Source organism: Equus caballus, chromosome 26 (assembly GCF_041296265.1).
Source record: "Equus caballus isolate H_3958 breed thoroughbred chromosome 26, TB-T2T, whole genome shotgun sequence".
NCBI lineage: Eukaryota > Metazoa > Chordata > Mammalia > Perissodactyla > Equidae > Equus > Equus caballus.
Genome location: NC_091709.1, coordinates 45,118,267 through 45,141,247, shown reverse-complemented (window position 1 = coordinate 45,141,247; position 22,981 = coordinate 45,118,267). Strand labels below are relative to the sequence as shown.

General features: G+C 54.5%; 1 protein-coding gene and 1 long non-coding RNA gene across 6 annotated transcripts in view; one reads left to right on the top strand and one right to left on the bottom strand.

Annotated features, from left to right (window-relative positions):
* The window catches only part of PDE9A (phosphodiesterase 9A), an 89,552-nt gene extending 72,909 nt beyond the window's left edge, over positions 1-16,643 (bottom strand). The window contains exon 1 of one of the 4 annotated variants that reach the window (XM_070252500.1): positions 16,377-16,643. In XM_070252500.1, coding sequence (XP_070108601.1) covers positions 16,377-16,393 — 17 coding nt within the window. In that variant the 5' untranslated portion in view covers positions 16,394-16,643. The remainder of the gene's footprint in view (positions 1-16,376) is intronic. The other 3 variants (XM_023630231.2, XM_023630230.2, XM_070252499.1) reach the window with 3 other exon arrangements.
* A 1,867-nt stretch (positions 16,644-18,510) lies between these two features.
* LOC138920888 (uncharacterized) lies at positions 18,511-22,237 on the top strand. Of its 2 annotated transcripts, none has more exons than XR_011432854.1 (4): positions 18,511-18,596; positions 19,442-19,586; positions 19,980-20,114; positions 20,404-22,237. It is a non-coding gene; the product is annotated as an uncharacterized lncRNA (long non-coding RNA). The 2 variants fall into 2 exon arrangements; XR_011432853.1 differs by lacking the exon at positions 18,511-18,596 and adding an exon at positions 19,178-19,312 and having other exon boundaries at positions 20,404-22,233.
* Positions 22,238-22,981: the final 744 nt, after the last annotated feature.

Genomic DNA, 22,981 nt, shown 5'->3' with positions numbered 1-22,981 from the left:
CGCAGACTCGGACCCACTGGCTCCAAGCCCAGAGATGTGTGCTGTGCCTGGGATCCGACTTCCAGCGCAGTCTCAATGAGGGGTAGGGGTGGTCCCTGGGCCTCTTTGCCACCGCCACCCCCCATAATGGAGCAGGCATTCCTTCTCTGTTTGCCTCGTTTTCAAATCACTGCTATTTCTGATTGCAACCTAAGAATGAAGACTGATTTAGGCCCCTCCCAGAGGAAAACAGATCAATTCAAATTCCTTTTCTTTTGTCTATACGACTGTGATTCATTTTTATAGCTTTTACAAGCTATTAAACTTTTATATAAGCTTCTGTAAGCTTTTATAAGGCATTGTCTGCCCTCAAAGCAAACCAGAGGATTTCAGTCTGACTCCTGGATCCCACGCTCTAGCTCTCAGAGTTAGAACAGCAGCCCAGCCCTCGGAACAGCCGAACTCAACCCAATGGTGGACTCACAACTTCTCTATCTTGGGGGAGTTAAAGGGTGAATTTCCATTGCCTTTCAGCCCCTGAGAATTGCAAGTATTTAATATAAAAAACAAACAAAATCCCCCATTTTATGATTTTTTATTATTACTCAAGAAACAAACACATGTTCACTGGAGAAAATATCCAAGGCTATCCATCCATCTATCCATCTATCCATCCATCCATCCACCCATCCATCTACCCATCTATCCATCCATCTACCTATCTATCTAGGCTTATCTGCAATTCACCTCTAATTATAAATTACATATATACATTTGAACATATTGCTCATTCTGCTTTGCCCCTTGTTTTTAGAACACTTAACAGTAATGTCACATTCAAAATGGATGACAATTAACCACCAGGCAGGCAACTGCTGCTTTTTTGTTTGCTAAAATAAAATCTACATTAGGTCTCATTTCCCTCCCCAATTTAGGAGGTACTTTTCCGGTCATTGCATTTGGAAAGAATATAAAATAATAACAGAAATCACTATGTATTACTATGACCCAGACACATTACATACATTCTCTTAAAATAAAAAAGAACTTCCGTACGATGGAAATGCTCAAACATTACAAAAGGAGAAGGCACAGTGTCACGAAGCCTCGCCCCCCACCTTCCAGCTTCAACAGTTACCGACATGAGGCCCCGTCTGCTGCATCTGCCCCCAGCTTCTCCTCCCTCCGGGCTTAGTGTTAAGCTCATTCTAGACATCGTATCCTTGTATCTGGACACAGTTCAGCGTGGATCTCTAAAATACAAGATCTCTTTCTTACAGTTTGAGATAGCCACAGTGTGAGTGTGAGCATCACACAGAAAGAGAATTAACACCAGTCTCCCTTGTCATTCCTCAGCTTGTCCTATCTGTGTCTTCAGGGCGTGTTTTAAGGATCAGCAGCAATCTGTTGTCTTCCATAAATTAATGGCAAGAAACGTAAAGGGGATGAAACATACGCATAGAAGGAGACTTAAGAAGTCATCAAGCAAATGCAATGAGTGGGCCTCATTTGGATCCTGACTTGAAAACAAATGTGTGTGTGTGTGCACGCGTGTGCGTGTGCATGCACATGTGTGTGTATGCCCATGTGTGATGTATGGTGCCCTTTTCTTTTCTTGCCACTTATGTGTTGAAGAACACACGTGATCCTCAATCCTTAAAGCATGCCTTAAAGGCAGGGCTTGTCACCCCTATTTTGCAGATATTAAGGTTCAGAGAATTAGGGAACTTTTCCAAGGCCACATACAGGGGAGGGTGAGCACAAGCGGGGAGTGAAGAGCCGGCGGCTCAGTGAGATAAACCATGGTTAGACAAGGAAGGCCGCGGGTGGGCGAGTGCCTGGGGTTACTGACAAAATAGACGGAGCACACAAAACGCCCTGGATGGAGAAGAGCTAGCTTTGGGCAAAAATAGAGAGGCCTCTGAAGGCCAACCTCACTACCCTTGCACAGCCTGTAAGGTCAGAAATGGAAAAGAAACCCAGCCAGCCCAGGGAAGCGGCTGGTGGCAAAGCTCTGAGCTGGGTTTGAAGACCTGCTTCGGGCTCTTTCTCCAGTAAACTATGTGGCTCTGGGAAAGTCTCTCAACATCTCTGAGTCTCAGCTTCCTCATCCTCAAAGTGGGGATAGTGCCAGCTCTACCTGCTTCAAGGTGCTGCGAGGCTCCCATGGGGCAGGGCCTGCGTGAGCCAGAGATGCTCAGGACCAGCTCAGCCCCCAGGTAGACTTCTCCCAGGAGAGACATGTGCACACGGAGCTGTGGAGCCTGGAGCCTGGAGCCTGGAGCCAGGCCTCCTGGTTCAACTCCCCGCTCTGCCTCCCATGAATTCTGGGACTGCTGGCGAATTCCTTCCCCTCATCATTGCATACTTGCCTCATCGGCAACATACGGAAGAGGCTAGCAGAATCTGGCATGTTGTAAGCACTCTATCTGCTAGGCAGGTCCTGTCCTCATTTTACAGATGTGGAAACTGAGGCCCAAGATCACAGAACCAGTGCACAGCATTGCTGGATGCAAACCCCAGTCTGCTGACTCCAGGACAGCTGGATAAGCAAGGACCGCTGGTGGGAGGAAGGGCGGGCAGAGGCTGAGGCTGATATTCTGAAGCACACTGCAGCCTCCCAAGATTCACCTCGCTATCATGCACTGTCTCGCGGTCCAGCACATGGGAGGCCCTTGAGAAATGCCTGTTAGGTGAAAGGATTTGAGACGTACCCTCGCCTAGCACAGCATGAGTTAATTCAGTCAAAATGTACGGCAAAATTCGGTGGGGAGTAAGGAGAGCTATCTGAGATCCCAACCTGTAATGTGCAGCTGGCAGGCAGGGGAGGCAGTGATGTCAACAACACACACAAAAATAAAGGCAGATCTGTGAAAGAGGGCTGACCTTGAGGGATAGGGAAGCCACAAGGAGCAGTGTGCATGGGGGTGGAGGTGACGAGGTGTGATGACCTCGCTTCACTCCACCCTGACTCCAGACCAGTGATCCCACTGGATTTAGGGTACAGCGTCTGTGTGAGGGGAGCCAACGAAACCAAGGAAATGCAGTGCAAGCTGAGGCTAGAACTGTATTGACAGGCAAGAGGCTGAGAGCTCTGTGGTCCCTGAATCCCCCATCCTCAAAGATACCCAGACCCTAACCCCAGGAACCTGTGAATATTGCCTTATATGGCAAAGTCTCAGCAGCTGTGATTAGATTGAGGATCCTGAGATGACATTATCCCAGATTATCCAGGTGGGCCCTACATGAAATCACAAAATCACAAGGCAGGCAGAGGGAGAGTCGACACACACACAGAGAACAAAGTGACGTGAAGGTGGAGCAGAGAGAGATCTGAAGAGGCTGGAGCCACGTGGCCACAAGCCCAAATCCACGGGCAGCCACCAGACGCTGCAAGAGGCAAGGAACGACTTCTCCCCTAGAGCCCCCAACACCTTGGGGCTCTGCCGACACCTTGACTCTGGCTCAGTGATGCTGATTTTGAACTTTGGCCTTCAGAACTGTGAAAGAACAAATTTCTGTAGTTTCAAGTCACGCTGTTTGTGGCAACTCGTTACAGCAGCCCAGGGGGCTCACACACCCTTGACCTCCATTCTAAGGAGGCTGGAATCTTTTCTGCGGGTAATGGGAGAGTTCTTGAAGCTGTGTGAGGCATGGAGTGTAGATGTGATGGGGACCAAACTTGAGGAGGGGGCCGGGGAAGTATGGCTTAATGAAAGGAGGCACTGAGGTCAGGAGCTGGTCCCAGGCTGCCTGCCCCCCTTAAGAGCTGATGGGGCCTGGTTGGAGCAGGGAGGATGGAGGCTGGAGCAGAACAGTATGGCAATCTGCAGGGAACTCCTGCCCTGGCTGGCGATGTTCATTAGCAGGACACAGCTACCCAGATGTCTAAACCCTGTCCAGCTCCGGCTCCGGCTGCCGGGCGGCTGGGCAGGATCCCAGGCCTGTGTCTGCGTCTGCCATGGCCTCGGGCCTCATCTGCCCTGAACCCATTTGTCACAGCTGATCCACGCTCGGCTCTTGTCATTCTTCTGGATTGCTTTGTTTTTCATTTTTTCCACTTCTAGTGTCTGAGGCCAATCTCTACTGTTATAAATAATGGATCACAAGGGACTGAAAACGCAAAAAGCGAGGAGCTGAAAGAATAAGAAATGTGCTAAGATGGAGCTCTCTGCGGAGGACTTTCTTACGTGAGGACATTTCTGAAGGTGTCTCTCTGGTTTGCTTTACTTCCTGAGATCCGACGCTGGTACGAGGGATGCACGACCCTCCTACGTCCCCTCACCGGGCCCCCGTCCTGCTAACCTCTGCCCACTTCCCAAGGGTCTTCATCCCGGCTCTGTTGCATCAGGACTCCAAGTGTGGGCCCATGCGACTTATCCCTGGGTCAGGGCTCCTTGCGCCCCAGGTGGAAGGAGGTGAAGGAGGAGGTGCTGGGGATGACCCCTCAGACACTGCTCACGGAGCCTTCTCCCAACATGCAGTCCCTCCAGCCCTGTTTCAGGACATACGTGAAAAGACATGGATGAAACCATGCAAAAGCGAGACCTGAGACTGGGAGGTGGGAAGGACCCCTCCCCAGCTGAGACCCAGAGAGCTGTGCCGTCCTACAAGCAAGCAGTCCATCCAGCCTCCTGGACATGATGCTCTCCCTGGTGACATCATGGCCTTCCGGGTCCCTCCAGCTTTGGTACTTTATGATTCCAGAGACCAGAAGATGGGAGAGGGTGACAATCATCTCTGCTTCTCAGGAGGGGGTGTTATGGACTTCACTGTATCCCCCCAAATTTACACGTTGAGGCCCTCACCATCGGTGCCTCAGAATAGGACTGGATTTGGAGACGGGGTCTTTAAAGAGGCAATTAGGTTAAAATAAGGTGCTTGTCTGACTTTCTTAGGGCTGGAGTGGCCTTCCCACTCACCCTGCTTCTTATCCATGTAAAGGCCAGCCTCCACCCGCCAGGCTGAAAACCTCACGTGCCTCCTTTGTAGCTCCTCCAAAGATTAGGGTTTCTATTCAATGCCATTGGACTTTTGGGGGTGGTGTGTCACCGTGATGTGACATCAGCAGGGTGCCGTGCCTCCTGGGCCACCCTGCGACCGGCACTGTACCATCGCCGCACCCTGCGACACCCAGAACCACTTCATCCACAGATCTAGGTAATGCTGCCCATGCAGCCTTCTGTGCCGAACAAAGAATTCCTCTTGGGCTCGCTATTTGTAGTTTGACGCCCAGGGCTCACAGCAGTCGAATGAAAGCCACTAAACCCCTGGATCTTTCTTCCAGAAGCCGAGCCTGGCCCTTCAGGGGGGCAGGTGGGAGCTGGAGGTTCCTGAGGGGCCCCTTTGGGGTCTGGACCTGACTTGGCTGCAGGGCGCGGGGCTGCCTGATCAATGCGTCTGGAGGACACACGGACGGTTCATTGCAGGACTGAGACTAAATCAGACACCCCAGACCCAGCAGGGCCCAGAGCATTCCAGGAGGCCTGGCATCCAGCCGGTGGCCTCGGCTCCAGCACCAACACCCAGGAAACCCAGAGTCCCCAGGCCCTGGGGAGGTCCTGGGCTTCGGCCAAAGGTCTGGGAGGGGAGATGCTGGGCGGAAGACTGGGGTGGGGGGCTTAGTGCTCTGTCGTGTTCTGGGCCATAGGCGGGATGCAGGGAGTGGGAGTCGGGGGGGGGATGGACACCTTGGCAAGTCTGAAGTTCAGAACATCAGCCTGCGTCTGCTGGTGCCCAGCCTACACCCCCAGGCCCATTCATGGGGACCCTGTTAGAATCAGGGATGATGATAAGGGGTTGATACTTTAGGCACAGGGGGGAGGCACTGACTCCGAGAAGGGCCATTCCCTCTGCCGCCTTGTCACCCACCAGGGGCTCCCTGATCCTCTGTCGTCATGCATTACTGCGTGTGTCTGCTCAGCTCCCGAGGCTGAGACCCATCTCACCCACCTTTCCAGCCCAGGGCCACCCAACACGTCTGCGGGGGAAATCCACCGCTCCCACACTCCCCATTCACCCCTCTGCCGAGGAAGCTCCTCTCGGGACCCTCGCTCCTTGGAGAACTCCAGGCCGTCTTTGCCAGGAGGGCACAGAGGCCATCTCCCATCTTTGCAGTTTGGGGCTCAGCCTTCAAAACACCACATGCAAAGTGGGGCTCAAACACACGACGGGACCACAGCTGCACATCCTGGGGGGGCCAGGCGGAGATCTTACGTCTGAAGGACTCCGGCTAGGTCTGCAGTCACGTTTCCCAGCACTTCTTGTATATGTTCTAAGCTTCAGATTTTCTGTTCTTAATAGTGACGCAGGCGTTTTAGGCTTACAGAGAAGCCTCACTGAGAAATTTCAGAGTACACATGACCATTCATTTTGAACTTTCAACCACCACTAGCTTAAACTTATAGAACTAATAGAACAACGCTGAATGAAAACACTTTGGGGGCCGCTCCCCAGAGCACTTTGGAAACGCACGAACGACAGACGCGCTCGCCCGCCACACCCAGCTGCCTCTGCTGACAGTCAGCCTTTACGTAACATCGCTCTGGGTTAGCTGTTCCTGCCAAAGTCGATTCCAGGTGGAGAGATTATGGGAGATCTCTAGATGATAATGCCAGACGCACGGCCTCTTTTCGGTCATTTGTAAGGCTATAAAAGTTTTTCAAAAATTCCCCAAAGGCAGAAGCTGCGAGGATAAAGACAGTCGGAACCACTGGGCTCTGTGAACTGTTCTGCTAACAAATAAATCACCGCAGTGTGCAACCCGCCTGAGGATGGTCGAACTCCATATGGACACAGCCCTGGGCACCCTATGCCTGCCGCTTGGTGGTGGCAAGTAGAAGAGGGCACAGTGGCAACCTTACCACGGGGCAGCATTCTGGGCTAAATGGAAGAGAGTTCGACTGTGATGAATTCCATTAACCTCCCATCATTCCACGCGCGGGCGCTGACTTTGTTTCCCTGAAGTCTCCTCCCACCCCAGGTGGAGGCTGCACATGGGAGCTGGGGGCCTGCGGGGGAGGCATGCCCAGCAGCCAAGCGACAAAGGCGGCTGAGTGTTCCCGGGGCCACGATGGACAGCGACCAGACACACACTCTCCAAACCCAGCTGATTTCGCCTACAAAATTATTAAGTGCTTACGGGCATCGGTACCGCCCCCTCCAGCAAAAGGAAATGAACGTGAAGCCTGGGGACTCTAATGCAGCTGGAGAGCCTGCGGGCACACAGGCCGCCAGCTCAGTCAATCCGAGGGCGGTCATCCTAGTTCATCATGGCCTGCCGCTGTCCTTGTCCCTCCCTCCCTCCCTTCCTCCCTCCCTCCTCACTGCAGTCCCCATAGAGCTCCACCTCTGAAATAGTCAGAGAAATGAAAGACGGCTTGTGGTCTTTTCTTTGGTGGGAAGAATGGGGGAAGAAGGGTGGACTTGGGGCTAACCTGGGAAACACAGCTGCATGGTATCATCGAGCTGGAAGCATCCTCCGGCTACCTGGCCCTTCCTTCCAGAGCACGCCTGGGCACAGGGCACTGGCCGGGAGTGACAGCCAGATGAGCAGCGGCCACCACCAGCCCTGGACCGTGAGGCTAGGAGTCCTAGTTCCCCAACTGGACACAGGGATTTGACTGCCTTAAATTCACGACATGAATAAATAAAAAATAAGCAAACAGGGGCGGGCCCAGTGGTGTAGTGGTTAAGTTCACACACTCCACTTCAGTGGCCCGGGGTCCGCAGATGGATCCCGTGTGCAGACCTAGCACCACTCATCAAGCCATGCTGTGGCGGTGACCCACATACAAAATAGAGGAAGACTGGCACAGATGTTAGCTCAGTGACAATCATCCTCATCAAAAAAAATAAAATAAAATAAATGACTAGAAATAGCAACTCAATATAGCACTCAGCAGGTACAGGCCCTGTCTGAACACGTGACACACACTCAGGGATGTAATCACAACAACCCTGTGAAGTGGAGGCTCCCTTGACCCCACTTCACAGATAGAGACATCGAGGCACGTTAAGTAATCCGCCTACACCCTACCAGGTTCACAGACACACCTGCTCCAGAATCGATGCTCTCGACTGCGACGCCATGTTGCTGGTAAACGGCCTGAGTGTAACTGAACCTGAAAAGCAGGTGTCTTCCCCAGGCAGGTCACTCCTCTCCACCCATAATACGTCACACCTCCCAGACCACCCCACATACAACCTTCCTGGGTTGACACTACTGTGACCGGGGCGTGGGTTTAGGGAACACACACAGTTTCTCAGAAGACACAAGAACACACCCACTGCAATAGGCCTACACTTTGCAAACTAAGGAAATAAGGATGGAAATGACAGGTTATAAAACATCACGGCAGATTTATCGAAGGACGAAAAGCAGAATGTGGTCCATGCACACCATGGGATATTAGCCTTAAAAAGGAAGTTCTGACACCTGCTACAACGTGGAGGGACCTTGGGGACATTATGCTGAGTGAAATGTCAGACACAAAAGGACAAATACTGTGTGATTCCACCTAGATGAGGCCCCCAGAGCAGTCAGACTCAGAGACAGAAAGTAGAAGGGTGGGCGCCAAGGGCTGGGGGAGTGGGATGGGCAGTTGGTGTTTAGTAGGGACAGAGCTTTAGCTGAGGAAGACGAGAAAGCTCTGGAAATGGATGATGGTGAGGGTTACATGACAACATGAATGTACTTAATGCCACCGAACTTTACACTTAGAAATGGTTAAGATGGTAAAATTTTATTATGTCTATTTTCCTACAGTTTTTAAAAATGTTAGGCAGAGAACTAAAGCAAACTGAATGCATCATTCTGGCTCTTCTTTAACCGTGCCTGGACCCAGCTTTCACGGGGCGCTGCAAGGTTCTCTTCAGGACATGCTCCCGTCAGGTGATCAACTCTGGGATTCAAGGAGGACGTGTGGGACCGTGGTGAGGGGTGGGGGAGACAGGCAGACAGAGGCAGAGTCAAGGCAAATAAACCACAGCATCAACTGCAGAGATTTTTTTTTTTTTGAGATTGAAAATGTGTGGAGCCATCTCCAAGGCAGCTGAATGCACCTATACAGTGACCCGCCTTGTGGCTATAACCGATGTGCCCGGGAAGAGATGCCTGTGCTTTTTATAGTCCTGCAGGTGGACCTTTAGGTGGGTACTAGCGTACAGTATTGTTTTTGTCGCAAAGATTCAGAACCCTGGAAATGCACTCAACCACCACAGCAGGAGGAGACAGCCCGGGAGCTGAGCAAAAGGCTGTGGCTCCATCTCCACCCCTTTCGAGCTGGGCCACTAACGCGCAAACTGCCCTGGCCGCGAGCATCCCCCTAGGCGGGAGCTCGTGCTGCGGGCTTGCAGGCGGCCAGCTCTCACCGCATCGCCTGTCTGGCATCACCTGTCTGGCCGAGGAAGGAGAATGGGGAGCATGGGAGCATCTTTTGTTGGGGCAGGCCCAGCTGGTGGGCTGCTGCTGTCTTGTAGAGGTGGACCCTTGAGATCCCTCTGTGTGCTCTGCGGATTCTCCTTGCCAAAGACCTGCCTCTGTCCCCAGGAGTGTGGCCTGCTGGGTCCCCCGCAGCCAGGGGAGCGGGTGACTGCATGAGACAGTTCAGCTTGTGCCACTTGTGGTGGGAGAGGCCGGGGGGAGGGCATACCCACCACCCGCCAGGGAGCAAAGCCAGGACAGGCGTGTGGGCACCCTGCCTGCAGTGACCCAAGGCTCCCTATCAGCCCAGGCCCCGCTGCCCCACTGCCCAGCTTGTGTCCCGGCTCCTGGCTGCTGGCGCTGAGATCAGCCTCGGGCTGAGTCCCTGTCTCATGTCTCATTTGCATGTCGGTTCTCAGGAGCTGTCTGATGGGGATGCGGTGCCCTTGCTCTTCCCCTGCCCTTCTTCCCTGACGACCAGAGCTGTATTCTGCTAGCCTCTGAGGCCGGCCAGCCCCTCAGCCGTCAACGGCTCTGGTGAGGCCACTCGGTGGCCCCTCAGTTTGGGCGTGAAATGGCCCCGTTTCCAGCAGGCGTAGACCCTGCCAGATTGGACACGAAGGTGCCCTGGGCAGTGGGACCTCGGGTCTTGGAGCCCTCAGCACTGCCTCCCTCTTCGTGGTTGTTCTGGCTCAGATTCACAGTAGCCTCACAGAGATACCAACGTAGTGACAAGAAGGCACGGCCACAGTCTCCGAGTTGACAAGTCTGGGGGAAGGGAGCGCCAAGGATGGGCAAGGGGCCATGCTTCGTCCAGGCCTAAGGACGGGGTGTGTGGACCGAGCCCCCTCAAGTGGCCGGCTCTGCCCTGGGCACTTTATGTGTCACACAGCACCACCCGTGGTCACCCCATGGAGGGTGCCGCCACCGCACCCACCTCTCCGAGGAGAAGGTGATTTCCCTCATGCTTCCCAGCTGACAAGTGGCAGAGCCAGGCCCTGTGAGGCTGTCCCAGCACCATGGCTTCCACCACACGGGGTGACCACCCTCCGATATACAGCGCACTGTGTCTAGTCTGAGAGGTCTCCATGTCACTGTCTGCCAACCCTGGTGCCGTCAGGAGGGTTCAAGCCTCCAGCCTCCGATGTCTCAAACGTCTAGTTTGAGAGGCCTTCTGAGCACAGCAGGTGGGAAGGAGGAAGGAGGCCAGCAGCTTCCTGACTTCTCAGGGCCCTGGGCTAGAATTTGGGGAGACGGTATCTCTCAGAGTTCTTATTTGGATGGCACCTGCTACGGCAGCTCAGGCAGCCAGGGTCCCAGGCGCTTCACGGCTGATGTGCTTGTTGAAAGAGACTGAAACGAGATGCTCTCATTAATGTTCACAGCCCAGCTCGGACCCAGCTGGAGACAGAGAGGTCATCGCGAACGAAAGGTCAGGCTGGGAATCGAAATGCTCCCTCTCCGCCTCCCCATCACCACCAGCCCACCTCCCTTTTCACACTGGAAGCCCCGAAAGGGCGTGGGATGACTCCCTTCTCCAACTTCCCTTGGTCGCACTTAGCTGATGTTAACATTTCAGTATCTGTTTAAAGAGCTTAAGTTATAAACATTTAAAGGAAGATAAACGGACTCTGCTGGAACTGCTGAGGGTGGCCAAGGGGCGTCACCGTCCACCTGGCAGAGATGAGGGGAGTGGACGGCAGGGCCGAAGCCCAGAGGACTAGCAGTGGGCCTGCCTGGCCAGTGCGTGCATCATTGTACAAATGAACAAACTCCTTCCAGTTGTCAGGAAAGGCACACTCCGCGTGTCGGGTAGAGCTGGTGCGCATGTCTGAAAGCGAAAGGAAATTGGCAATGGGCTTTGCCAGGTGGCAGGATGGACCTATTCCAGGAGGGGGAAAGGCGCTCGTGAGCCAGGGAGGGACTCCAGGCCCCGCCATGATGACCACACTGGACAAGACAGGCAGCAGGTGTATCCTTTGAAAAACAGAAGACATTTTTGCCCTGAAGACGTGCAGTCAGCTCAAAACGCCAGCTTGTTTGTCCCAAAGGCAAGAAATGAAGGCAGACGAGCCTGAAGTCCCTTGGAGGGTACAAGGTCAGAGCAGGGTGGGGGTACACAGGGAGAGACAGGTGGCAGGGAGCAAGATTGCCTCGGGGTAGAGCCGGAGACGGCCAGGGGCGCAGAGGCCTGGGCTCCAGGTGCAGGCAAGAGGGCCTGAGGCCCAGAGGAAAACCTCTGGGGAGGGGACGGTGGGTCAGGGCCCCGCAGACCCGCGGGGGCTGGATGCCAGCTTCCGAGGTATCCACGGGCACAACCTGGCTTCCAAGTGGCCACAGGACCAGGCTGGGGGAAGATGACCATAGGGAGGGATGGGCCCGAGGCTGGGCGCACGGGGCACTTAGCTCCAGCCAGGGAAGGAGCAACAACACAGGAGACATTAGGAACTGGGAACGGTTGTCTGCTGACATTTTAACAACTTTCCAATGTGACTCTTCTCTTTCGTTTTTTCTCATTTGTTTCCTTGTTTCAGAAACATCAAGTGGCTGTTTGCTTATTAAGACCTGGGTTCCCACTGGAGAGCAAGGCTGGGACAAACATGTGGCAGCTCAGAGTGGCTGAGGGTGGTCCCAGCACAGTGACATGACCAGGGGACGGTCCCCGAGGGAGCCGCTAGCCCAGGGCAATGCGCCAACAGAGGCAGTCCCTTTCGACCAGCCTCAGGAGCTCCAGGACGGCTGCTCTGGCCCAGATGAGGCTGCTCACCAAACCCCAGCCCAACGTCAGGCCCGGGGGTCCCACAAATGGCTCACTCTGTTTCATTTGGAAGGTCAGCAAACCTCGGCCAGGACGTGCCACCAGCCAGGAGCCTGAGTGCATCGTCGCATCACGCCCTGGGCATCCTAGCTGAGTGGGAGAAAGGGGCAGGCACTGAGGCCAGGGGACACTGAGGAAAGAAAGAGCCAACACTCTGGGCATTGCCTTCTCAAGAGGAGGCCTCTGAAGCGGGGTTCCAGGTCTCTGGGTTTGGGGACCAGGTTCCCCCCACCTCCTCCTTCAGCTGGTGCCGGGAGGTGCCAGGGCTCACCTGCGCTCCCAGGCAAGTGGAAGAGCAGACGATGGGGACAGGTGTGTGCAGGTGCTGCTGGCTGCAAGAGGCTGGCACCCTGGCCGTTTAGCAGTTCCTAACCTGGGACATCCCAAGGCTACCCGTCTGCCAAAAGGCTCCTTCCCCACAAAGCCTGCCTTCCCAGAGGAAGGAAACTTGTTCACCGAGCTCCACACGTGGCTGGCACCACAGCCCCTTCCCACCAGCTGGTCCTGCTGTGTCCTTCTGTCCACCACAGGGGGCCCCGCAACAGCTGCTATTTACCATTTGTGCCCTCCTGGGGTCCAGGCCCCATGCCTGGCTCAGGTCAGAGGCACCATCGCTCAGTGGGACTCGCCAAGGGTGGTGGCTGTCACATTCACATTGCACTCCAGCACTCAGCACACAATAGCTGCTCAATAAACATGTCCAGATAATTGACTAAGGGATCTGCCTTGTCACTACTGTTCTCGCAACAAGCAGCACTACCAGCATCCCAATGTTACTGTCAAGAAAATGGTGGCATCAAGGGGTTAGGTCACCAACCCAAGGCCGGGCTGAGAATGGACCTCAATCCCTCTGGCTCCGGGGCACGAGCTCCCAGCCACCTCAGAATCCCACTTTTGTGTGGGCCCAGGAAGGGCACAGACTCAGAAGACAAGCCACCGCTGCCCTCCAAGCCTCCTCTGTGCAACCTCTGAAGGAAAAGCCCTGGGGCTGGAAAACTGACCTCTCAAGGGGCTCCGAGGATCCCCAGATTCTCGAGGCCGGCCTCAGATTGCATTAACTGGGCGGGTCACGTGACCTGTGTCTGGAGTTTTCTTCGTATCAAAAACGCCCTGAACTAGCTGCCAACGGCTGCCACGGTTTCTCCAGGCACTGGACGTGCCTCCGGTGTTACTATCACAGGCACGTCCTCAGACGGGGAATGCCGCACTTGCCATCCATCTGTCCGACCACCCTTCAGACAACTTTAGCTCTTCCACCCTCAGCTCTGCTGGGGAAGACAGCATCTGCAGAAGTCCCCATTTTGATTGCAACCTCCATTTGTGCACTCTCCAGGGGAGCGCAGAATGCCCAGGAGTCAGAGAACTCCAGGGACAGAAAGCAAAAGTAACGCGGGAGCCACGGGCTTGACGACCAGGTGGACAAGAGCCAGGCAGCAACACATGCCTCCAAACACACAGTGCCCCTCCTCGGAAGCAACTCAGGGTTTGCACCCATGACCTAGGATGTGGGATGGATGCAAGGGAGACAGAACACGGCCACATTTGGGGAACTTGCAGAATTAACCCAGTGGCTGGGACTTTAAGAAACTGCAGCCACTGAAGGCATTGCTGGAAGTGCTCTCGTCTCGAGGGTGCTGCTGGGCGGGTGGGGAGCTTGAGGTGAGTGAGAGGTTATCATTTTCCAGCACACACTGGGAAACCCCGAACGATCTGGCTCTCAACCAGAGCTAAAAGTCCAGCTATCAGCGCTCCAACGGCGCCAAGAGCAAAGGGAGAGGGCTCAGAGCGAGGTCAGGAACCAGAAACAGACCTCGCAGAGACGGCAGAGGTTGAAAGACCACGGCCCACCTCCTCCCCTATTTGTACCAGTTGGAGGATGTTTGTGGAACAGAGGGAGAGAGAAGCGCATAATGTCCGCCGTGTTCCAGCAGTGTTCCAGGCCCTCTGTTTACATGATGTCATTGACTTCCCATGGCAGTCTATAAAACAGACATTACTATCCCACTTTACAGAGGAGGCCAGCTCAGAGGAGCCAAGCACCCTGCTCAAGATCACAGAGCACGATGGAGCCAGCACACAACCTCAGATCTGACCCCTCCCAAGGCCACGGCCTCCCTCCTGAACGCAGGTGCCCGTGGTTTCCTGGGGCAGCTGGCAGGGAGGTCATCCCAACCTCGGGTGTGTCAACTGCAAAAAACCATCCTGCCCATAATGACAGCCCAGCCTGCCAGACTCTGGGCTCCGTTCCCGCCCCCTGGAACCTCTCTTCCACTTCAATGCAGCTTCGCGGCAGAACTGGGGGAAGTTCTCAGGAAGCAGCCGTCACTTCTGACTGGGTGACAGCATCTCATCTCATCTCTTTCAAAAGATAAAAAAGGTGGGGCCGGTCCCGTGGCCGAGTGGTTAAGTTCTCGCACTCTGCTTCAGTGGCTCAGGGTTTCGCCGGTTTGGATCCTGGGCACAGACCTAGCACTGCTCCTCAAGCCATGCTGAGGCAGCATCCCACATAGCAGAGCCAGAAGGACCTCCAAGTAGAATATATAACTATATACTGGGGGGCTTCGGGGAGAAGAAACGGCAGATCTTTGATAACTCTCATCTGGTGGGGTCGAAAAAGTATGTGTGCTTATGCATGTGTATTCATGTTTATTTGCATATGTGCGTGCATGCATGTGTGTGTGTAAAATGTGTTTGTGTGTGAATGTACGTGCACGTGTGTGCATATTTGTGCATGTGTGTGCACACTAGAGCAGGGACGTGTTCAGCAGACGGCCATCTCTTCCTTTGGGGAGGCTGTTAAATTCCTGTGCAGTCTGGAGCCCGTTCCTGGAAGTCAGGGGACCTGGGTCTACTCCTGCCTCTGCCGCTGACCAGCTGTCCAGCGCTGATGAACTAAGAGGGGTTGTCCACCTGCCCTTGAAGATGCTTCCTGTTCCCATTTTCTCATTCTATTACAGCGGCTATGGTGGGGGAAGGGCAGCCTGTGCTTCACATTCCACGGGAATCAAGCTGGGATGGGGGTGAAGGTGGCTTGTTGGCTCAAGTCTATCAGCTGGCAGAGACTGTGTGCACGTCTGGGAACCAGAGAGACCCAACCCCCCCCCCCCCACCCAGAGCTTCCTCCCTGCCTGCCTGGGGCACCTCTCCATGGCTTCCCCACTGGGGGCTCCTTGCAGAGCACAAGGTGAGACTCGGCAAATGCGGGCTTCCCTGAAATGTCCAGTGGAGGTTTGGGGGCCATTCCCTCATTACAGCTTTTCCCAGGGCTTAAGGGGAGCTAAAGAGAGACCCCTTCCAAGTCAGCTCTTTCATTGTCCCTCTCTGCCAATCAGAAGCATGAGTCCGGGATGCTCTGGACCCATGCCAGGGGCAGAGAAGGGGAGGGGCCTGAACAAAGGGGTCTGCTTTGGATGCCTCTCTCATGACACTCAAGCTGGTTAGGGACGCCTGACATTTGGAGGGCTTCCCATCTCCAAAGAGGAGGGCGGAAGGACCGCAGAGGTGGTCCAGTGGGTCACCCAGTCTCTCTGTGGGCTCTAGAAGATAGAGCAGCACGGGGTCACCGTCTCTGTCAGAACTGACCACCTGCCGGGACGGGGGCACTGCCGGGGACATGGCGTGGAGCACCCCCTGCTGTGTCAGCCCCGCCCCCCCCCCACCTGCGCCCCGCCGGCCCCGCCGGGACAGCTTGATCGGACACCGTCCCTGCGCGGGCACTCCGTCCCGCAGGGCTGCCCACCGGCTTCGGGGTGTCTGCTCTTGGGGTCGTCCTGCCGGAAATGAAAGGCTTAATGTAGCAGCCTCTGAACGCACGAACTCGGCCCAATCAGATTTGTTACAAAGACAGCTCTGGCCACGAAATGAAAAATTACCCCCGTGCACGTCGCCCTTTCCACTGGGGGCCGCTGCTGGGGGACACCTGCCCCGCAGAGCCCCGCCGCCCGCGACCGAAGTTGTCGGAGGCCGCAGCCCGGACCCGCGGACGCACGCACGATGGTCCCCCCCAACCCCCGCCGGCGTCCCCTGGCCTGGTCCCCCCACCCGCGCCGAGACCCTCCGCGCTGCCACCCGGGGGAGGGGCCCCCGCGGCGGGCTCGCACGACGGGGGGCGCGCGCGGGAGGGCGCCCCGCGACCGCGGGTGGGGCGGGGGCTACCTTCTGAATGCGTCCATCGATGTCCAAGTAGATGGCCTTGGGCCGGTAGCTGGAGGAGCCCGACCCCATCTTGCGCCGAGCCCTGCACTTGGACTTTTTACTGTACTTTCTCGACGCCAGCCGCCGCGGGGAGGGCGGGCAGTGGGAGGGAGGAGGGGGCGGCGGCGGGAGGACGGCGTAGATCAGCCAACCAGAGCGCAGCCGCGCGCGGTGCCGGCTCTGCCCGCCGCCTCCGGCTCGCGCGTCTCCGCTCGCGCTCCTCCCCCCGCCGCCGCCTCCCTCCGCCTCCCTCCCTCCCATTCCCGCCCTCCTCCTGCCTCCTCTTCCCTCTTCCTCTTCCTCCCTCATCCTCCCTCCTTCCTCTTCCCTCCCTCTCTCTCCTCTCTCCCTTCTCTCTTCCCACATTAATGCACACCCCCTTTTCTTCCGTTTGTCTCCAGCCAGATGAGGACAGAGCCAAGTGGACAGCCCATCTCCAAGTGCCCTCTGGACAGGTGCCCCTAGCGAGCGACCCCCTCTGGCTGCAGGGCTGGTCATCTCCCCCTATAACCAGATTCCCACAGCGACCCCTTCCGGCTGCAGGGCTGGTCACTTCCCCATGTGACCAGATTCCCATAGCGACCTCCTCCGGCTGCAGGGCTAGTCACCTCCCCACGGGGGCAGTTGCCCATGGTGACCCCCTTGGCAAAGAAGCTGAGGACTGCCTGGGTGGCTGATCAGTCATCAGTAAGCACTGGCTGGCCTGGGGCCCCTGAGCTATTGTTGTGGTTATTACCCAAACCCTAGCACCACTTAGCACTGAGAAAATGCCCCGAAGGTTCCACCTCTCCTGCTGTGATTGCCATCCTCATTTAATTCGAATAGGAAATGGGAAAAGTTCCTTCCCTTTCTTGTACATCCTTCCCCTAAGTTTTCTCTACATTCTTGGGAGTGACAGCCTCTTCCAGCTGCACCCGGAGCTGAAATGGCAATTTTATTTCTGTCCTTGATGTAGCTGGAGTGAGGATTACCCAGCCACGAGCTTTTTGCTGGTTTCAGCACTGTTCTGGTCTCCAGGCTGCACCCCCCCATCCTTTGTTAATTGCTACAGGGAGTGTGGGAAAAGCGGGAGGGGGAAAAAGGAGGGATTTCAGGCAGCTCTGGGACCTGCAGATCACAGTGGGGGCTGCCTTTGCAGCTCCCCAATTCTCCCGGGGCGCTCCCAGAGAGAACGAGCGGAGGGGAGGGCTGGTAAATGCCGAGTGGTTCTCAGTGCCTGTTGCTTTTGGAAGCGAGCATCGAAACCAGCCAGAGAATGCACTTATTGTTTAGTTGGAAGTGAATTCCAAGCTACTGCTTCCCATCTGTTGAACGTCTGGGTTCTGCTTATTGAGATGTGCGCGATGCACGCAGGCTCCTCTCCCTCTGGACCTGCCCGAGCCAGGCTGACAGCTGCCACGGCCAGTGGTCATTACCATTCCCTTCCCTGGCCATCCGGCCTCTACTGGCGCACAGTCACTGGCTTTCCAGACTCCCCCAGGGCCAACAGGAGGGTTGGGCCAGGCTGCAGCCCTGGGGAAGGTGAAGTCCGTCTTCTTTAGGTGAAGTGGTCTTCCTCAGCCTTTGGACAGTCCAGCACGTGTCACTTCATGCCCCTTGCCGGCTTTCATGGGAGAGGCGACTCTCAAAGAATGATGGTGGCTTTGCGCTTGCCTGCCGTGCAGTGAAGGGACCACATCAGAACTCGGGGACCATGAGATTTGCTTTATAAGTGACTGGGGGTGAGAAGGGACAGCCAGGAGGCCTTTGCGGTTGGGGGGGGAACCCAGTTGGGTGGTTATAGTTGGCCACCTGATTCACAATTGTCATAACGTGTCCCCAGAAAATTGAAGCGAGCACTATCATTATAGTTCAATTTTGCTGCTGAATGTTTGGATGCTGTGTGGGCTAACCCAGCAACTGATCTGCGGGGTGGGGCTGCTGTCTGGCACAGCAATCTCACCGCCTGGCAGATGGCTCATTAGCTTGGTACTTATTTATTCTCCGTGTCTTATTGTCTTCTGACCTGGCCTTCTCAAATCATCTCCTTCAAGCGCCCTGGAAGGGCCGTGCCCGAACACGCTCTGCGGAGCCCTTTCTGTGCTGGAGGGTGTGGCTCTGTGACTGGGCGTCTGGCACGATGTGGGGCAGACCTCCTCAGGCTCCCTGGCCGATTCTGTATTCAGAATAATCCTCGCTCCTGTGAGTATTTGCTCGACTAGACCACTGTACGGATATTCGATAATGAGATGGCCGGCGCTGCCCTCCCTCCCCCGCGGAGCCGCAGCTCTTGCCCTAGTGAGCGCTGCCCTTACTGTGTGCTGGTGCTGCTCTGGGCGCTGGGCACTCAGCAGAGAAGAAACAAAAATCCCTGGCATTTTAGTGGGAGACAGACAAGATGGGATAAATAAACATAACATGCAGCACGTTGGATGATAATTTGTGCAAAGGAGAAAAGTCTTGCGGAGAAGGAGGTATAAAATGTGGGGAGCTGACATTTTAGAGGGAGCGGCCAGGCGTGGGCACACAGGAGCAAAGACCTGGCAAAAGTGAGGGAGCACGGAGCCTGTAAATATCTGAGGAAAGAACCTTCTAGCAAAGGGAGCAGCCGCATGCCAAGGCCCCTTCTCGGACAAGAGGCCAGTGTGGCTGGAGGAGGGGGAGGAAGTGGGCAGAGGGGGGACTGCAGTGGGATGTGAGGTCAGAGAGGCGAGGGGGTGGCAGGCCCCCGTGTGGGCCACGCAAGGGACCTGGTTCCAGCCTGTCGGTTGCAAGCCATGCAGGAGGTTGAGCAGGGGAGGGACGAGGCCTACTCATGTTTTCATGGGATCGTCCCACTGCTGGGCGGAGGACGCTGAACAGGGAGGAGCTGCGCAGAGAGACCAGCAAGGAGGCTGCTGAGGTGATCGGACCCGGAGGTGAGAAGTGGTTGGATTCTGTGTCCAACTGGAGATGGTTCTGGTCTTTCATATCTGCTTGTTGCTTAGCTTGACGTTATTTCTGCTTTTTGTTCTCCTTCCTTTCTGTATAACGTGGTCCTGCCTAAGTTCATGCTCCTTTATCCTGCATGGCCCTGGGGTGAGATTCCAGGAGCGGGCCCTCCCCTTGGATCACCACATCAGCGCGAGGTTCTCCCTGGCATCCTTGACCTGCATTCCTGATTCTGGCTTGGCCACCAGGAATGCAGCCAATGTAAGTTCCCAGAATCAAAATGAAAATGAAAGAAACCTCCTTCCTCTGCCAGGTGGGCTAGAGGCGGGGATGGGAAGCCTGGGTGGAGCAGGATGCCTGTGGGTCCTGTGGGAACTTGGTGACTGAGTTCACTAGCCCCCGGGGAGTTATGGGGAGGGAAATTTCCAACTGTCTGGGATGTCAGAGTGTGAGAGCCTGCCCAATCTCCCAGGGAAGCGGGTGGGAGCTCCTGGGGGTGCAAAGCCACCGGGCTGGGTCCAGCCTCCATTCCCAGCCCCAACATTGGGGCAATTTCTCCTGGTACCATTCGGCCTGCACATCAGCTCATTCCCCCGTGCAAAGCTCACTCCTTAATTGCCATAAAGACCTCACCAAAGAAGAATTTCAAATTAGGGCATCAGAGCCAAACTGAAGATCGGAGGGGCTGAGCCGAGACCGTGGCATGAGTCGCCCAGCGCTGGTTCCTGGATCCCATACCAGCTCTTTATCCCCAGCAAGAAAGAGCGCAGCCACAATGAGGTGGGAGAGGTGGGTCTGCCCCTGTCCCTGAAGAGTGGCAGCCTCCAACAAGGATGCAGAGATGGGGAAGGAAGCTGGGGGCACGAGGGAAAAGTTAGAGGGTGTATCCAATGGCGGAGGAGGAGTCAGCCTCGAGTGGCCAGGCAGGCCAGGCAGAGCACCCTCCCCTGCAGCCAGTAGCGCCCTGCGGCTCCTCGTAGCGGCGCCCCTGGACTGGGCGGGCCAGGGAAATGGGTCAGCAGGGTGCTGCTGAGCCAGCCCCGAGGCATCCTCCTCCTGCCTGTTCTTTCTCTCTCAGGTCTATCTGGTGTTGTCAGTTGACTATTCTGAAAATAATCCAATCGCTTCCTATGCCAGCTCCTCTGACCAGGGGTGCGGTAGGGGGACAAAAATGAATTCGTCGAACAAGCAAAATGTATCAAGTACCTGCTACATGCAAGACGCCGAGTAGGCCTCATTAAAGGGGATCAGAGCACACTAGACAATGGGCATGCTATGGGAGAGGATTAAAATTAGTAAACTGGTTGGAGGTGAAATGCTTCACACTCTGAATGTTTTACCATCGACCTCTTGGAGGAATCAGCTTATTTTGTCCATATATGGTGAACACCCCATAAACCTCTCTGACTCCTGGGAAAGCTATTTGTCAGCGTGCACCAAGAGTGAGAGAGTGTGCCCTTTGACCCGTCTGCCCTAAGCTTTAGTGCAAAGGGAAGAAAACTTGCCCAAAGATAACCACGGCAGTGTCAGTTTTAGTGGTACCTGAGTTATGCGCACATCAACTTGTCTCTTTTTACGGCTTTGGTGATAAACAAAATTATTACTAGTTGTAAATATTTCAAATAATGTAGCAGAGATGGCAAAGTCTCACCCGGGTCAGAAAATGGACACACATCCCCTTCTTAATTGCTGTCTGGTGGATCTCTGCCACGCACGTTCTCGCATCTGTTAAGTCGGTTCCCTGTGTGCTGGGCACTGAAATTTTCCCGATATTTTTTGGTTGTAAACAATGTAAAAGGAACACCCCCAGGTGTGTCCTTTGGTAGCTGTGCTGCTATTCTGTAGAACTAATTTTCAGAAGTAAGATTTCTGCATAAAAGTATATGCACATTTAAATGTTTGATTTTGCCGAATTGCCCTCCATAATGGTAAATGATCCGAGCATATGATTTCAGTGTGTTGGGGGGAGGGGTTCTCCACCCCAACAAGCAATTCTTGGACACCAGCTGGGTGTCCTACCATTCAACTCAATTCTGACACTTTCTACTCGGAGATAATGTCAGACCCCACAGGTTAAGGACTTGGTCCCACAAGACTGACCCCCTCCTCAACTTTGGACAACACTCGCAAGTCCAGGTTGTCACCTGTGCTTCTGACCAGTGGGCCAAAGATGGGAGATTCCAATGACCCCCTGCTTGTGTTCAATTAATTTACCAGAGCAGCTCACAGAACTCAGAGAAACATTTTACTTACTAGCTTACGGGCTTATTGTAAAAGAATGTAACTCAGGAACAGTCAGATGGAAGAGATGCATAGGGCGAGGGGTGGGGAAAGGCGTGGAGCTTCCACGTCCTCTCCCGGAGCACCACCCTCCCCACATCTCCCTGTGGTCACCACCCTGGGATCTCTCCTCAGCCCGTCCTTGTGGGTTTTTATGGCGGCTCCATTATGTAGGCATGATTGATTAAATCATTGGCCGTTGGAGATTGACTGAACCCCCAGCCCCTCTCCCCTCCCTGGAGGTCTGGAAGATGGGACTGAAAGGTCCAACCTTCTAATCTCAAGGTTGGTTCCCCTGGCAACCAGCCCCATCCTTAGGTGTTTTCCAAGTCATCTTGGTAACAAAAACTCAGGTGTTGTTGAAAGGGGCTTGTTCTGAACATCAAGACACCTTCATGCTCTTATCACATAGGAAATTCCGAGTTTTAGGAGCTCTGTACCAGAAATGGGAGGAAGATCAAATAATGTATTTCTTATGGTACATCACAGCGTCACGAATGGTTATACCGATTTATGCACCCACTCTTAGGAAACAAGAGTGCCCTCCCAGACATGTTCCCCAAAACAAGATAGACTTCATTCTGTTCATATTTTTCCAATCTAATAAAAGAAAAGTCTCTTGTTTTAACTTGCATTTCTGTGTTTATGAGATGAGACCCTCCTGTTGATGGGCCCTTTGTGTTTCTCCAGTGAATCCGTATTCTTCACCCTTTATTCTATTTTTCAAACCTTTTTATTATTGATTTAAACTAGCTCCTTATACACCGAGGAGAGTCACCCTTTGACTGGCATGTATTTTACAAGTATTTTCTTCAAGTTGGTGGCTTATCTTTTGCCTTTACTCATGATGCCTTCATAATGTGGCTTTCCACGTTTAAGGAAACAAAACTTCCACTCTTCCTGTATGCATTCTGGACTTCTGGTCAGCTTAGACAGGAGGTGTCACTTATAATAGAAAAGTTAAAAAGGAAAAAAAACAGAAGTGACCTAAATTTCCAAAGATTGGGACTGACTAATTAAATTGTGGCACATTTGCTGAAAGGAAAATCAAGGACGATCATTATGGCGTGGTATAGAGGCCAAGGGAGAGGTCATGATGCCTTCAGTGACAAAGTGGAATCACAGAGACGTTTACACTCCGGCCATTCGTTCCCTTTTCCAACCTGTCGGTTAGCACAGCCCCGTGCCTGGCGCTGGAGGTCCAGCTGTTACCGCCCAAGGCGGGTCGTCTGCTCGCCACAAGACATGCCCATAGTCAGGAGGCAAGGTGGAAGGAGAGGAAGGACTTTATTACAGCTTGAAGCAAGAGGGAAAATGTCCGAATCAGGTCCAAAATAACCATCTCCCAGAAAAAGACTACAGGTCAGTTATACACA